At 40.4% G+C, this 17,260-nt stretch overlaps 1 protein-coding gene across 10 annotated transcripts in view; it reads right to left on the bottom strand.

The window, feature by feature from the left end:
- The window catches only part of NOSTRIN (nitric oxide synthase trafficking), a 59,184-nt gene that overhangs the window by 23,607 nt on the left and 18,317 nt on the right, over positions 1-17,260 (bottom strand). For 7 of the 10 annotated variants that reach the window (XM_058549180.1, XM_058549182.1, XM_058549181.1 and 4 more), the window contains exons 4-8: positions 12,411-12,494; positions 9,327-9,389; positions 9,052-9,133; positions 6,871-6,933; positions 3,923-4,021 (exon numbers count right to left, since the gene is read on the bottom strand). In XM_058549180.1, the coding sequence (XP_058405163.1) occupies positions 3,923-4,021; positions 6,871-6,933; positions 9,052-9,133; positions 9,327-9,389; positions 12,411-12,494 (391 nt within the window). The remainder of the gene's footprint in view (positions 1-3,922; positions 4,022-6,870; positions 6,934-9,051; positions 9,134-9,326; positions 9,390-12,410; positions 12,495-17,260) is intronic. The other 3 variants (XM_058549185.1, XM_058549189.1, XM_058549184.1) reach the window with 2 other exon arrangements.

The raw sequence follows: 17,260 nt of genomic DNA, 5'->3' as shown, positions 1-17,260 counted from the left end.
TGGCTAAAAGTTTCTGCTCAGCAAATTTACAGCAAATAGCCCCAAATAGATACAAAAAAAGAACGTAGACTCTTATATTCTCATTTAATGAACTTCTCAGAAAACTTCACTAAAATTTGTCAAAGATTGAATTTTCTTTCCTCTTTTCTTTCTCTTGGAACAAATATCTCATGCATTCATTCATTCATAAAACATTTATTGAGTGACACAATGTGTCATGTACAAGACTCTGGGAATAGAAAAGGGAGCAAGATAGGCTCCCTCTTTAGTCAGGGACCCACACAGGCCATTACTATCCTGTGTAACAGATCCCAGGGTGATATAAGTATTTACCACGACAGGCATCTAAACTAACCTTGGAATTAAAATGACATTTAAGCTGAGACTTGGAACATAGTAGGTGCTCACAGAAATGATCCCTGTAGGAACAAAACTAAAATGAAGTAGGAATTGGTGAAGCAAAATAGCATGGCATGTTAATGAAAATTTTTGGGTGAGGTTGGAGCACACAATTTGAGAGAGAGAATAGTAAGAGATGATGCTGAAAAACAGGCAAGGGTCAAGTCAGGGAGTCAGAGTTGAGTATGGGCCATGTAAAGGAGTTTGTGCTTTATTCTGAGGTCACGGAAGCTTTTGAAGGCTTTTAAAAAGAAAATGAGGGCCGGCCCAGTGGCACAAGCAGTTAAGTGCACGTGCTCTGCTGCAGCGGCCTGGGGTTCACCAGTTCGGATCCCGGGTGCACACCAATGCACCGCTTGTCAAGCCATGCTGTGGCTGTGTCCCATATAAAGTAGAGGAAGAGGGGTATGGATGTTATCCCAGGGCCAATGTTCCTCTGCAAAAAGAGGAGGATTGGCAGATGTTAGCTTGGGGCCGATCTTCCTCCAAAAAAGAAAAAGAAAAGAAAGAAAATGATATCCTCAGATTCAAGTTTTAGAAAATCAGCTTGGTTTGTATATGGCAAATAGACAGGAGGAGGCAACCCTGAAAGCCAAGAGACCCATTCGTCAGTTAGAGTAATCCAAGCAATGATGATGGTGGCCTGGGAGAGAGCAGTGGCAGTGGAGATAGATCTAAGTAGATAAATTCAAGAAGAATTTGATTTAGGAGTTAGAATCAGAAGGATATGGTGGGTGGTAATATTCAAACATATAGAAAACACAGAAATAAAGTATATTTTTGTTGGATGGAAGTGATGGTTTTGATTTTGAATATTGAGTTTGAGGTGCCAGAAAGTAGTTTAGAGATTGGTTTGGGCTGGAGATATAACTTCGAGTTCTGTCGGCATAGATATGGTAGTTGAAGCCTTGAGAGTATATTTATTGAGTACCTGATATTGAGAGTACTGTGTTGGACACTGGAGATACAATGCTGAGTAAAAAGAATGAGACCCCAGAGAGAAATTATCAGAAACAGCAATATATAAGGCCAGGCAGAAAAAGGGCAGTCCACAAAGGAGTCTAAGAAAACATGGCCAGAAAGGAAAACCAAAAGAGTAAGATATTGGTGAAGAAGAGAATTAAAAGAAGAGGATGTTTCTATAAGGGGAAGTCAACAGTTTATTGCTTCCAAGAAGTTAGATAAGGTAAGAATTGGAAAGTATCCGTTGGCTTTAGCAACAAGGACGACATTGTTTTCGATGGCAAGAACACACTTAGTAGAATGATGGAGAAGGCCTCATTGGGATGATTTGAGGAGTGAACAAGAGATGAGGAAGTGGAGACAGAGCTCAGACAACCCTTTCAATAAATCTTACTGTAAAAAGAAGGAGAGATAATATCTGGAGAGGTATAGGAATAGGGCCATGGAAAGGTGTCTCCCTGACTCTCCCTACCCTCCCAAGATAGTGGGGCGTTGAGAAGGCTGATGAGAAGCACCTCTTAGAGAAGGAGATGTCCCAGATACAGGAGAGAGGGGAGTAACGAAGAGAAGGGTCTCTGAGAAACAGGATGGGATGGGAATCAGAGGACATGATGAAGAATTGCCTTGTCTCATTGAACATAGGACTTTAGCAGGCAGGTGGCTGTGCTGACTTCTGTTTACTCTGTGAGGTAGGAGGCAAGATAGCCTGCTGAGAGTGGGTGGTGAGGATGGAGGTGTGAGAAAAATGGAGATTTACTTCAGCTTCTGGTGAGAACAAGGACAGCTGAGCAGGAAAACAGGAAGAATTGCTGAGCAGCACAGAACCTGCTCAGCTCAGGTTGGAGATCATGGGTACCTCTGTGAGATGCAAAAGTGAATGCTGCCTTAGGTGTTTAGCTTTAAGACTAAAAAAAAAAAACCTACCAGTAAAACAATGATGATGGTAGGGGTCTGTGATGTAAAGATAGCCAAGGGCTATCGTTATAGGATCAGCTGGAGGAGGGCAGGGGATGACCATGGACTTCAACCTCCCAGGAAGCTGCTAATGAGGGAAGCAAGAGGAAATTCACCACTTAGCTGCCTATGCTTTTTTCTTTGTTATTGCTTGACATCAATAAAGAATAGCTTCTAATGAGGGCTCCGTATGCCTATGACAGGTCCTGGGGCTTACTTAGCGTGGTTTTAACTCACTGTGGTTTCACCTCCTTGAAAGCTGTCTCATTATTCAATACTTGTTATGATCATTTCAAACTGTGAAGATTGACATGTGAAAAAATAAGAATCTTGTAAAGTCTTGCTAACAATGAATTTAAGTTATTTGACTAATAGTTTCTTCAGGTGAAATGATAGCATGACAATTTTGCAATGACAATTTTCTTTTTCTTTTAAGAATGTTTTGAGTTGCAGTGGTGCTGCCTGAATTTCCTTAGGGGGACTCCACCTTTTGGGGAAGATATTGACTATTTCAGAGGTTTCCAATCTGGGGCACATAGCACAAGAAGTGTGCAAGATAATATTTTCTGCCTGCACTCCAATATTATTTGTGTTCCTTTTTGTCAAAAAACAGTTATCAAGCTTGCTCTTATTTGATATATGAATTGACATTGGTGCCCACACGTGGACAGTTGCGGATTCTGAAGTGTTCTGCAGGAAGAGTGGGAATTTTACAACATGAGAAGCTGACGTGGGTCCTCATAAATGTCTTCGCTTTCAGCGTCCTGGGACAACGGCCATCAGCATGTATCTGGGTCATGTGGATTTACAGACTTATTTTCTAGCTTTATTAGGTTAATACACATAAAATTAACAAACATCTTTAAAAGGTTTATGCTCAGAAGCTGTGGATCAACATTGACGCTAACAGCGTAAGCACAAGGAAGCCGCAAGAAAACATTGGAGCTGGTGCTTTCTCCTGCTCTTGAACCTCACCCTCACGAAAAGGCAAAAACTGGGATGGTCTAGTAGGATCTGACAAGAAGTTGACCAAAAAATTTAAAATTATCAAGAGGGCTATTAGAAATATGAATTTATATTTACTATGGTTAAGGCTGAACTTTGCCCCAAATGTGTATTTTGTCTGGAAATGTCACTTAATGATTATTTGAAGACATCATGATTAGCTAGTCATTTAAAATATTATTTCATTTTATCTCCTCCTTTAAACATTTCTACTTTTTTATGTTTTATAATGTTTATAACATATTAGCATAACATATAAAGTACTATATGTAATATACAACATGGGTAAAGGATATTATATATCATATATGCATATGAATTTTTTACTTATTTGGGGTGTGGGCTGAGACATGTTTAATAGGGTTCCCTATCAAAAAATTTGGACACCATTGGTCTAATTTATCATCTGTCAGTAATACGGGTTAAAAATATATGTGGACCAGGAATGATTTAGAATCTCTTCTCATACTCTGTCACACTACAGCTCTGCAGAGAGCCCACACAGAGCAGGGAATCAGCCAGCTCTCTTGTGTTCATAGCTAAGGGCAGGAAGCCTGTCTGTCTCCAGGCCACGTGCACCCAGCTGACCGTGACAGGTTACCTTCTGCTTCTCCTTTTCCGTTACGGTTTGCTTGGAGCTTTCTACAAGATGGAAAAGGGCTTCATGCTTCTTGGTACTCACCATTAATTTCTTCTTGGCCTAGAGTGAAAAACATACAAAAAAAGTAACAAAGGAGCAGAAATTGATATCAAGAGAAAGTCTTCTGTTCTGGAACAAGTCATGCTCATGTGCTAGCTTGAATGATTGTATATTTTTAGTTCTTCATTTCTGCCCTCACCTCAAAATCTCCCTAAAATAGCAGAGTGGCTAGCATTTTGCCCTGAGAACCACTGTACATTTTTTCATTATATTGAGTATACTCAAGAAGGTTATACAGGGCCGGCCCCATGGCTTAGCAGTTAAGTGCACGCTATCCTCTGCTGGCGGCCTAGGTTCGGATCCTGGGTGCGCACCGACGCACCGCTTCTCTGGCCATGCTGAGGCCGCGTCCCACATACAGCAACTAGAAAGATGTGCAACTATGACATACAACTATCTACTGGGGCTTTGGGGAAAAAAAAGGAGGAGGATTGGCAATAGATGTTAGCTCAGAGCCGGTCTTCCTCAGCAAAAAGAGGAGGATTGGCATGGATGTTAGCACAGGGCTGATCTTCCTCACACAAAAAAAAAATAATAATAAGGTTATACATTTTGTTAAATCACCGAGGCCTGCAAGCTTCCAAAACATTGTTCTAGATGCATAATGGAAGGAAATGGTTTTACCACAAAAAATATCACAACAAACATGGAAGACCACCTGCCTCATTCTTTTAAGTCAACCTGGGCCACAACTGAGGTTAAGATGCTCTCTTAAAACTTATAGGAAAGGGGAAATTTTGTTCCCTGATGCCCAGGCTTAAGAGCTGGGCATTTGCCTGGCATCTTGTGAAATGTTTTGCATTTGCGGTGGGCAGGGTAGGTGGGAATTGGGAAAGAAGAATAGTTCAACCCTATTGATACTTCAGATCTCGGAGTAGGTTATAATTCAGGGGATCGTTTCCTATTCTACACAGTTCCAACTTGGCAGAAGATGGTGCTCCAGACATAAAATAAAGAAACAGAATTTGATTTAAGTTGGATTCAGCCTGTTCAGGAATTGGGTTGATTGAAAGACTGTTTGGTTTTTCACATCAGGTTTCCAATGACTGTAAAACCAGATAATGAAGGGAAAGGTCAGGTCTCCCTTTCCTTGGGAATCAGAGGCAAAGCCTTCTGAATGTCTCTAAACATATGAAGCCTCCTCAAAAGGGAATTCAAGGAACAAGACGCTCACAGAACATCTTCCTCCACCTCCAGTTAGTCATATGCCCACTGATAAAGAAGAGCGTGAGGCCAGAGCATTTGATCCTTTGAGGCTTTTCATTTGTGTCTTCAAAATAGACTGTACTTCATTACTGACATGCTGAATCCCTTGAATTGTAACTGGGAAGAGAATTATTATAGCTCAAGAATTTTATGTTCTCTAATTTCTCTGTCATTCTTCATAAAAAATAAACACGTTTTATTTAGAATAATTACTTGGTGGAAACTGAGAAATAATAAAAGATGCTTTTTGTTCTTGAAAGCAATTGCAACTGCAGAGCACGGTTTCTCTCTTTGGTCCATTATATTGAATTTTCTGTGAAAGTTGAGTATTTAGAGAGTGAATTTTTAGAAACAAATCCTGTTTAAGAAAGTTCATAAAATCAAGAGCAAAACTAAAAACAAATGACTGGATACTGTTTCTGGGACTTTTTAATATTTATTGTAAAGGTGATTCTGGTGAGCATCCTTTTATTAGTACTACTATTATGGATACAGAAATTCATTTATCTCGAACATTTCTCTTTAATGTCCTTGGTCTTATGAAGTCCTCGGTTTCAGCAGAAGCTTCAAAGGCAACACTGACGGCTTAGATGGTGCTGCCTGTTTCTGAGGGCATCTCTGGTTATTTGGCATTAGTGGCTGTCTATTTGGGAAAGTTCTCTTTGGGACTAACACTTTGGAGATAAGAAAGGAGAATTTCAGCCTTTGGAGCACAAGTCCTCTCAAAGGGTATCATTGGGTTTTCTTAGCATGTTCCTTCACCACTGGCTTCTAGTCCTTTCTGCTTGAAATGAATTCTTCCTAAACTATATTGTTCTAGAATAATCTTCTGTATATATGGGTTCTATCTGTTCTTCTTTCTGCTTAAGAACCTGTAATAATATGCCCTAGCTTCTCACATCAGATCGTAATTTCTCTCCTTAGAATTCATTCATTATTTCCTGCCCATATGTTATCTAGCCAACTAAATTTTAAATTACTTGAAAACAAAAGAACTATGTCTTAGTACAGAGTAGAGCACAAGAAGTGAACGGTACAGACTTGTGGAATCAATATATACTTCCCTTTACATATTGCCACCCACCCCTCACAGTGTTCCTCTCATTAGTGAGACAGAGATCACGAACACTCCTCTGCAAATGATAAGACCAAAACGAAGATAGAATTTGTCACTTGCCCTAAGTTACAAATTGTACTGAGAGGCAGTCAGTGTAGTATAATGGTTAAGAGCAGTGACCCTGGAGCCCAAAGAGTTGTAACAATTGTTGGTTTAACCATTAACCAGCTTTGTAACCTTAGGCGAATCATTTACCTCTCTGTGTCTCAGTTTCCCCACCCATCTGTAAAATGGGACAACGCAAGATCACATACCACATAGGTTGTTGTGATGATTAAATATATACCATCTGGCACACAATAAATGCTAAGTGTTTGCTATAAATAATAATCATATTTAGAGCTCTGCTCTTCTATTAGTTTAGTTGAAAGATATATCTATATAATAACTCAGGTGAGGAAACATTTTTCTCTTTAGTCTGCTCTTAGCAATACCAACACTACAACACAGCACCACATTTGTGCAGAAGCAAAAAGCTTCAATCCTAAAAGCAGAGTTTACACAAATGATATTTGTGTTTACTTGCCTTAATTTGTTGATTCCAGTTGCTAATGACAAGATTTGCTGTCTTTTCAATTTCATTATCAAGCTATTGAAGAGAAAAAAGGAAAAAAAATTTTTTGCTGTCTTCTTATTGAGTCATGATACTGATTTATTAATTCTGCCACAATCACTGTCACAATTTATAGGAATTCCAAAATCTTACAGTGGACATATTTTCTGAGAAAAGTAGCCAAACTATATTTTCCCCATGTCAAGAATCTCTTGACAGGATTTAGCCTGAATGCATTTGCAAAATATTTATTTCTAGTATATAACTGTGTAAAAACAACATAATGTGTACAGTCTGTGTGAAAGAGAATCTTACATAATTTTGTATCACCAAACTTGAACACCATAAGAATCAGCAACAGTCCTAGCAGTGCTATTTTTACTAAGTGTCTCATCGCCCCTGAAGTGAATATTGCTTAATTTCAAAGAGATTAAATTCTTTATCATAATTTACTTTTTTTCTGGCTTTTAAACAGTCAAAGGGACAGTAATAATAATGATAAAAATGGATGTAGGCAACCCTCCAAGGCGATCAGACATAAGTTACAGCAGAACCTTTTTTCCTGGACCACAGATCAGCCATCATTCAACTACCCTGAGATCTATCAACCCTGCATTTTTATTTTTCCAATTGACTAAATTTGGAAGTTTATTGTCACAAATACAGTGAAAATGATTTTATGCACTATGCCACTTTTGACTCTAGCTGTGTGTGTGACTCTAGTATATGTATGTGTCTGAAATGTGGAACAAGTTCAATTTTTTAAAAAAATTTTCATCTTTTATCTTTTGTGAGAGAGTGGACTGCGGTGGTGAGGGGGCAGCAGGGAGGGGCAAAGCTGAAAACAAGATTATGGACTGGAAGAGTATTGTGGGGGAGATCATGACATCAATTACCTGAAGCGCTGTGACAACGATCATAGCACTGTGTGTAATTTATGGTTAAGTACTAAGGAAACACTAGTAATTATCATATTACTAGTGGTATGAAAAATATTGTGTAGTTAACGAAATATAGACCAGTGTTTGGTTTTTATTAAGTTGGTTTGCAAAGGGAGAAGATAATATTGCTTTCTAGTAATTACTGTAAATTTCCCCCATTACACTAGCCCTAAGTAGAACATCCATTCTGGCAAAAAAAAACCATGCATGTCCATACAAACATCAGTTCCATTTCTTGACTCAGTTTAATGGATTTGAATAAAAAAATTTTTTGTATCATTTCTCCTCCATCAGGGCTTTTACAGATCCCCTCCTCCTACTGACTTACCACTTTTAGGACCTGCTTTGTCTGGCTGTGGTCACTTGAAACTCCCCTTAGCCACTGCACCTTCCCTTCACAAGGACCGCCTATTACTGTTTAGGAACTTCTTCCCTGCACCCGGCCTTCAAATAGTGACCATGACTCCCATCAGAGCTAAGCAGCACTTACGAAACACCCCTTTATGTTGTCTTTAAATATATTTTAACGTGCTTAATGACTATATGACACAAGTAAAAAGAAAAATGAGCACAAATGAAACTGTTCTGGAAGAAAAGGTAGGCAGAAAGACTAGAGGATGTGCCATACAAGAGGACCAGGTGGCCCTGAAAAGAACTGTTCAGTTATTTTCTTTTTCAATTTTAAGGCTATTTGAGGATTACACCTATTACTGCCTTTACATAATCCCGAACTGATAAGCATAGAAAAGCTTTCTTTTAAAAAATTGTGTTTACAAAAAGAATATCTATTCATTGAAATACAATGGAAGTACAAAAAATGAAATAAAAATAACCTCTAATTCCTCCGTGTAGAGATAATTCTTATTAACATTCTGGGGAGGTTCTGTCAGGTTTTTTCCTATGCATATACGCACACATTTATTTTATAAAATTGAGATCATCTTCTTAGATTTTCTCATCCTGCTTTTTCATTTAAATATTCCATTGCTTGAATTGATCATAATTTATTTTTGAATGATGATGAAGTTTCCACTTTTTCACTGTTATAAGCAATGCTTTAACAAACATCCTTGTACATACAACATCTTTGGGTTTGTGTTTATTTTTATGGTGAATTCCTGAAACCTACTATCACTTTTAGATCACCTTCTATTTCTTGAGCCAGAGACAGAAATCTTGCTTAAACAGAGGAGAAAAGAAAATTTTGACTCACTGATTTTCTCTTCTTCTCGTGTACACTCAGGATTTGATGAGTTGGTTTTATCGCTTCCAATTCAATTGCTTTGCCAAGTTTTCTGGAAATAGAATATAAAAGACCCAGAAGCATAGAATTAGGATTTATATCTACTTTCCAGATTATTTTCTGGGGAAATAAAATTACGGTGTATCTGCTCAGTGCAAGTTCGAAGTGGCGTGTCTATAGCACACCCACTTTAAATATTTACGACTCCCTTTAGGGTTGAAGCAGGCTGGGGTGGGAGCACTCACTGATGCAGATCCGCAGCAGATTTCATGCCCTCTGAGACCCAGGCCCAGGCACTGACGAGGCAGCTGGAGGCAAAAACAGGGGGGCACAAAAGTGGGTGTCATTTTCCCAATTACGTCTGAGAAATAAAGCAGCACGTCTGATTCAATGCATTCAGCGATTGCATTCATATCCCTAATCTTATTTCAATTTCTCCATGGGATTAAATTCTGCCAACATATTTATTGGCACCGTAGTCATTATGTACACTGCTTTTTTTTCAGTCATTTTTCATTTCGATTTTCATTTTCCACTTCATGTCTGTAGAAAACCAGAAAATAAAGTAGCCAAGAGTGGGAAGGCATTTAGAAGAGGTAGGAGATAACATGCTAGAGGTAGAAGGCCCTTAAAGACAATCTTTTCAGGCTCCTCATCTCGCAGATGAATAAACCGAGGCTCAGAGAAGTGACGTGAGGGAGGATGCAAGGCCTGCACGCTGCTCTTGAGGTTAGGGTCTAGCTCCTGTTCTCTGCTGGCTTTTAGGACAACAGTATCTCAATTTAACAAAAGGACAGCCCTGCCCTGTCCCTAGAAGCACAGAGTGAGGATTAGGAAGTATAATGCTATTTTCTCCCACAGAAGAGGCATAGCTCACAGTGGCCCATCTAGTCAGAACTTTCTTCAACAGTCAGAACAATAAGCCCAGTTGCATCAGGAAACCTCAGAGACAGAGGCCTGTGGAGACTTTGATGGAGGAGGAGGGGACAGACCGATGCCCCTGCTGAAATCAGGATACTGCCAAGGTCTTGCCTCCAAATGACTTAGATTGCACCCTGCAATCAGAGAACAGGAGAACTAGACCGAAGGGTGCCAGATTTTCTATGTATCCAAAGCCAGGCACAAAACCAGGCACAAGAGAGTATCTACTGTATGTTTCCAGTTATAGGAAATTCCAGAAAAGACAAAACTAATCTATATTGAAAGGAAGCAGATCAGTGGTTGCTTGGGACTGGGTGGGAGAAGGATTGCCAACAAGCGTAAGGAATCTTTTGGTGTGATCAAAATGTCTGTTTTGATTTTGGTGGTGGCTACATGGTGTATACACGCATCAAAATCAACCAAACCATATGCTTAAAATGGGTGCTTATTATTGTGTGTAACTTAAACCTCAATAGAGTTGATTTTTTAAAAAAGGAGGCCAGTCACACTTTTGGGAAAGAGTCTGACGTTTGCCCCTCAGAGGAGCCGGGCAACAGAGCAGGAAGCTGAGGGCGTTGGCCTCAGAGGGGTCTGTGTCTGCATCCACATGCTCCTTTTTGCTTCCTGTGTGACCTTGGAAGGATCACTTGATTTCTCTGACCCTCACTTAATTGGTCTCTTAAAATAGAAATAATTTGGGTTATCTATAGAAGTACCTAACACAGATTTTGGTATAGATAAAAGTTCAGTTAATGTTTATTATTAAATATTGTTGTACTAATCCTGGTTAACCAAACATTCTGGACATGCCAACTCTTTGGGAGTACCATGCTGGATGTTAGGGTTGCAATACAATAACACACACCCCTACAACTTTCCTTCTTTAGGAGGTAATTAGAGTCAAAATCCTAATGAATGCTTGCAGAGGTTTCCCTCCATGCCAAGTACTAAAGACTCTTCTCATGTTATCTCATTTAATCTTCACAGCAATTACATGAGATAGGTTTTATTGCCGTTTTAAATACACACTGTGGGCCTGCCCCATGGCTTAGCGGTTAAGTCCGCGCGCTCCGTTACTGGCGGCCCGGGTTCGGATCCGCGGCGCGCACCGACGCACCGCTTGTCCAGCCATGCTGAGGCCGCGTCCCACATACAGCAACTAGAAGAGAAGGATGTGCAACTATGACATACAGCTATCTACTGGGTCTTTGGGGAAAAAATGGAGGAAGATTGGCAATAGATGTTAGCTCAGAGCCGGTCTTCCTCAACAAAAAAAAAAAAAGAGGATTAGCATGGATGTTAGCTCAGGGCTGATCTTCCTCACCAATAAATAAATAAATAAATAAATAAATACACACTGAGAGATAAAACAAATTGCCCTAATTCACCCAGCTGGTAAATGGTAGAGCTAGAATTTAAACCTGGGTCGTCTAAATAACATCTATCTATACTCAACCATTGCGCTATACTGGCTCCTTTGTAGTCTACTAAAATGCTTTCCTAAAAATCAAGCTCAGTCAGAGCAATTTCAAAGCCATTATTTGCTCTTACAGAAGATGCCTGAGGAGGAGTAGCAATCTGTGCTCCAGAAGGCTTCCTTTTTTTCTTTCCCTCTCTCCTTCACCATCAAAAGACACCTTTGCAACGGCACTGCCAGTTTAGGGTGACATCTGCCAGCATTAGTCAAGAATCTTCATAGCAAATTGTCACTAATGGACCATTTTTAGAATACCAATACCTTTCTTCTCTTCCCCAAAAGAAGGAATTGACTTCATTCTTAGTCCTGCAATGTACTGAAGAAAATGTGAACCAATATTTTTTTCAGAACCCAATGTGATAATCTCTTTATATACATTACCTCATTTAACACACACCCCCTATACACACACACACACACACACAGTGGAGCACCTATTGTTACTCCATCCAACAGAGGAAGAAATCAAGGCACAGAGAGGCCAGATTACTTGTCAAAGGTCACAGAGTTGAGATCAAGTGGGATTCACACTACCTGACTCCAAGACCTTCCGACTTAACAACACTGCTTCCCCAGTTAAATATCATCACCAGGGACTATTGTGACAGTGGCCTTAAGAGTCATAAAGACCCAGGATGAATCCAGCTCTGCAACTCATTATCTGTGTGATTTGGGCAAGTTTCTTAAACTCTCCAAGCCTCAAGTCCTTTTCTATAAATAGGGACAATAATAAGACTTCCCAAGGGTTGCTGTGAGGATTAAATGAGAGTATCTATAAAAGCGTTTAGCACAGTGCCTGGCACATAGTAAGTGCCCAAGAACTGGAAGCCATGCTTGACATTATGTCCCTGCCGCATTTATAAGAGGAAGCTAGAATTGAACATATGTCACTTTTTATTATTTTGAAGAGTGATTTTTTCCATATACTTACTTTTTCTTTGTGCTCTGTAACGCTTTGCTCAGCTTGTTTGCCAGTTTCTGAAGTCCTTTGGCATAGGTAATTTCCAGGTTTGCCCTGTTAGCAAAGGGATAGATCTTAGATGGGGTGCACCGGCCGGAAATGAAGCAAAACCGCACACACACACATATGAAAGAGGGCTCAGGCTGGCAATGCAATGCCTACATAAAGAAGAGATGATTTTTTTAGTGCAAGGATCCTCTTGTTCTTAGGTGTAATCCTTAAGGATATCCGAGAGGATCCTACAAAGGGAAAGAGTTTTTTATTTAACTCTCTTGCATGCCAGTGTTATGGGCTCAATTGTGTCCTCTTCCAAAAGATGTTGAAATCCTAACTGATAGTGCCCACGAATATGGCCTTGTTTGGAAATAGGGTCTTTGCAGATGATCAAGGTAAGAGGAAGTCATTAGGGTGAACCCAAACCCAGTATGGCTGTGCCCTTATAAAAAGGGGAAATTTGGAGACAGAGACAGACACACGCACAGGGAGAATGCCATGTGAAGATGAAGGCAGAGATGGGGGTGATGCATCTACAAGACAAAGAATTGCCAGCAAATGACTAAAAGCTTGGAGAGAAGCATGGAAAGGATTCTCCCTTGCAGCCCTCAGAGAGAACCAACCTGGCCAACACCTTGTTCTCAGACTTCCAGCATCCAGAACTGTGAGACAATAAATTTCTGTTGTTTAAGCCACCCAGTCTGTGGTACCTTGTTATGGCAGTCCTAGCAAACTAATCTAATCTAACTAGTAAGGAACAGAAAACTTTCCTACTTATCCCGGGACATTAGCACAATCAGATTAGCTCTAGGTTATAAAAGGCGGCAATAAAATGATAAATTATGATGGAATTAACCAAACAATAGCTTTCTAATGGGAAGCTGCAGCAATGGCCTACAACAGATTTAGAAAATGAACTTCCATTACTTTCTATTCAGAACAAGACTCAGTAGGAGTCTTGGAATGCCCTGAAAAAGAAAACTTGGTTCTTTTGGATAGATTGAATTACCCTCATGTTAAACTGATTTTACCATGTCCTACTTATAGGCCCATCTGTAGCTAAAATGAAGACATATTCTTATTCATCTTCTCACTTTTCACTGAAGATAATGAAAATGTAGGAAATTAAGTTCTATTTATATTATGTTTTCCTTCTTAATATAGACCAGAGAGTTTTTGTTGCATATTTTTCAGTCTTTTCATTCTACTTTTATTATAAAACATCTTTAGAATTATTTATGACTTCATTTCATTTGGGAAACAATCCCAGAACTCTCCAGTAACTAACTTAATATTCGCATGTCTTCACAGAAACTCAGAGTTATAGACCAAACAAGTAAAGACAGTTCTCATTTACAAAATGGAATCCAGAGCTCATGGGCTATTGATGTATGGCTAAATTCCCATTCATTTTTCTTGGTACAGCTGTGCTCCAAGTTCTTTTTACCACTTTTTGAAAGAAGGAAGATCACTGTAGGATGCTTTTTAAGGCCTAGGTGCAGACAACACCCATTTGGTATCAGACCTTGCCTAAGTATGAGAAAAGGTTAAGGTGAGTATTTTAAAATAATGAAGCTTGTAAATAAATATCTCACTGCATTTAAAGATAGATTTTTCTGTTCTAGGAACATGTTCTGATAGATGGAGAGAGGGCTGGTCAGCAACAAGCTGGGACAGACCACTACACTTGATCAACTTTGATGCTCTAGAATCTCAGGAGACCTCTGCCATTCATTGGGGTGGATTTAGGCAATGTTAAAAGGAAGTAATCAGACCTACTTCAAGGGGTTTTATGATGATTAAAATATAGTAGTGACCCAAGCCTAGTAGGGCCTCAAAGACTGAAAAGATTGCTATTGACCCATATGATCTGACGCCCGTCAGATTTCTCTGATTTTCCCTCCCACCCATCATCCCCCTGCTCCCTGTACTCCTGCTCAAGTGGCCAAATGTCACCCTGCTTCAGGGTCTTTGCACTTGCTGTGGCCTCAGCCAGGTACTCTTTCCACTATATAACCACATGGCATTCTCCTTCATGTCAATCCCAACAAATCCTGTTCAAACATCACCACATGAGAGCCTACCCCATCTAAAACAGCATCCTTGTCGCTATCCCCTCACAGCTCTATTTGTGTCCCAGCATTTGTCACTCTTACATCACATAAATTTTTAGTGTGCTTCTATGAACACCCCTAGAATGAAGGCTCATGAGGGTTGAGAATTGGTTTTGCTCATCGCTATATCTCTAGGCTTAGAACGGTGAGTGGCATGTAATAGGCACTCTGTGTGTATGTCTTGAATGAACGAATGAATGAATGGACTTTCCATCAGGTCTTGGTTAGAATTTTTAGCTGGTCTCTGCTGCAAGTCTGTTTTTGCTTCACAACTTTTGAAAACTCTAAACTGCTGAACTATTTAAATGTATTCCCACAAGTGTGAGCTATGCTCAGCTCTGATGTCAGAGGGCACTGGAATAGCCAGACACATAAACCCTTTCCTAGTCCAGTGCTGGCCAGAGGGCTTTGTAGAACTTTCTAGCACTTGGAATAGCCAGACACATAAACCCTTTCCTAGCCCAATGCTGACCAGAGGGCTTTGTAGAACTTTCCTTCCCAGCATTCCATTCTTTCTTGGAAGCAGCACTAGAACATTAAATATGATGAAGGATTTATAGTGCTCAGCTCAGTGCTGGGTACCAAACAAGTTCTTAATAAATATTAATTTTTCTAATGTGATTATTATTACGTATCCTAAAAGACCGTTAACATTCAGAACAACCCAAATGTACAGAGGTGGGGGGAAAGAATCCAGTTTGCTCATCTGTCAGCTCCAGAACAATCCCAAATGGGTTATAACAGGGAATATAATGTTGTCAGCCACAGCCTCTTCCTCAGAATTCAGTTTCACTTTTAGAATGTCTTTGCAGGACTTAGAAGGTGTCTCAGAGGCTAAGCAGAAATTTTAAAAAGACAACTACCTGGGCCGGCCCCATGGCTTAGCAGTTAAGTGCGCGTGCTCTGCTGCTGGCGGCCCGGGTTCAGATCCCAGGTGTGCACCCACGCACCGCTTCTCCGGCCATGCTGAGGCCGTGTCCCACATACAGCAACTAGAAGGATGTGCAACTATGACATACAACTATCTACTGGGGCTTTGGGGGAAAAAAATAAATAAATAAAATTATGAAAAAAAAAAAAAAAAGACAACTACCAGAAGGAAGTGTTACTTTCCCTTAAACCATTAACTTAATCAGATTCACCTGGGGAAAAAAATAAGTTGGGCTTTGGTGGCCAGAAAGGGAGAGTCCTGGCGGCTTTGAAGCAATTGCTCCTGTTTTGAGCCTGGCCTTCTTCACCCCTGAACCCCAGTAGCTCTGCTGGCTTTCTCCTGAGCAGGGTAGGAAACAAAGAGATTCAATTCCCACACAGCATTTCTTGTTTTGGAAGCCTTCTCTTTACATACAAGTGTCTTAGAAATCTGCCACTGGGCAGATCTGTATTTTTACTGGTTGGTGTGCAGCTTAAAAATTCCTATAATCCTGCACGTGAAGTTTGTATCTAAACAGTCTTTTCCTGACAAATGTGTTGCCATCACTTCTGTGACATGTTGCTGATGCTTGACCTGTGTTCTGCCTACACACAAAATAGTGACATCCGACATTTATCGGGCATTTACAATATGTCAGTCACCAGTCTAAGTGTTTTTGGTATATTTCCTCATTTAATCTGTAATAACTCCCAGCAGGTAGGCACACTTACTCTACCCATTTTGTGGATGAAAACACCAAGGCACAGAGGGTTTAGTCAGTAACTTGTCCGAGGTCTCGTGTGAAGGTGCAGGTAGCCTAGCTCGAGAACCTACCTGCCTAGCCGCTCCACTCTCCTGCCTCAGAAATTGTGGGGAAGAGGCTAGAGACAGAATTGCAGGGGAAGTGAAAAGTAAGTACTTTTTAAAATTGACTCTGCCTCTCACTTCGCCTGTAATTGCAGTGTTCTGAATCCCACAGCTCCTGGCAGCTTAGCAACTAGAAATGGAATCTACAGCAGCCTCAGCACAGATGGAACAAGCCTCCTTGGGCCTCTTCCAAAAGCATCTGTGCAGTTGTAAGGTGGTTTCCCAGATGGGGAGGGGGAAGTGTTAAGGGTCTGGAAAGTGGGAAAGGAGGGAGCTCTGATATCAAAGGTCACCGAGGTCGCCCTCTGAGTCTGGACTTAGATACGGCCTCTCTGAACAGCACCATCGTACCTTCGTCTCTCTGCCTTCAATATATTGATGACCCTAAAGGATTTTAGAACCAACATTCAAATCGACCAAGCAAAGCAGGTTACAATCTTCTCCTCTTGCATCTTAAACCCTAATGACCATTTTGAAATCCTCAGCAGATTACCCTGCACATCAGAAGGTAATGAAATGAAATGAAGTAGGGTCGGGAGGTTGGGTGTGGGTCCATGGGGAGTGGAACACTGTCGCTGGGCTCCCTTTCTGGCCAGTTTGCCTACGACTGAAAAGCTCTGAATGGCCTTTATCTTAACAGAGGTTAATAAGTAAATTCCTCCCCAGAGAAAATTGCTCTAAAGAAGCCATGTTACAACTGGCAAGCGGGAAGAGAGCTGTCAGTTTTATAAGTCGGAATGTTTGTAAATTGTAACAAACAATGCCATGCAGGTGGTCCATGCTTAGGGTCTAACACAGCAGCATTGGTATACTTTCAGAATTCCTGCCTAACGGAAATGAAATGACCTTGATGTTTTCCCAAGGCAGAGGTGGCAATGTGCAACCGCACGTACACCGGTTTCTTTTCAGTCCTTTGAAGGGAGCTGCTTTATCAT

The sequence above is a fragment of the Diceros bicornis genome, chromosome 10 (genome assembly GCF_020826845.1).
Source record: "Diceros bicornis minor isolate mBicDic1 chromosome 10, mDicBic1.mat.cur, whole genome shotgun sequence".
Taxonomy (NCBI): Eukaryota; Metazoa; Chordata; class Mammalia; order Perissodactyla; family Rhinocerotidae; genus Diceros; species Diceros bicornis.
Note: the sequence above shows the minus strand (reverse complement) of the source record. Positions and strands in the feature narration are given on the sequence as shown.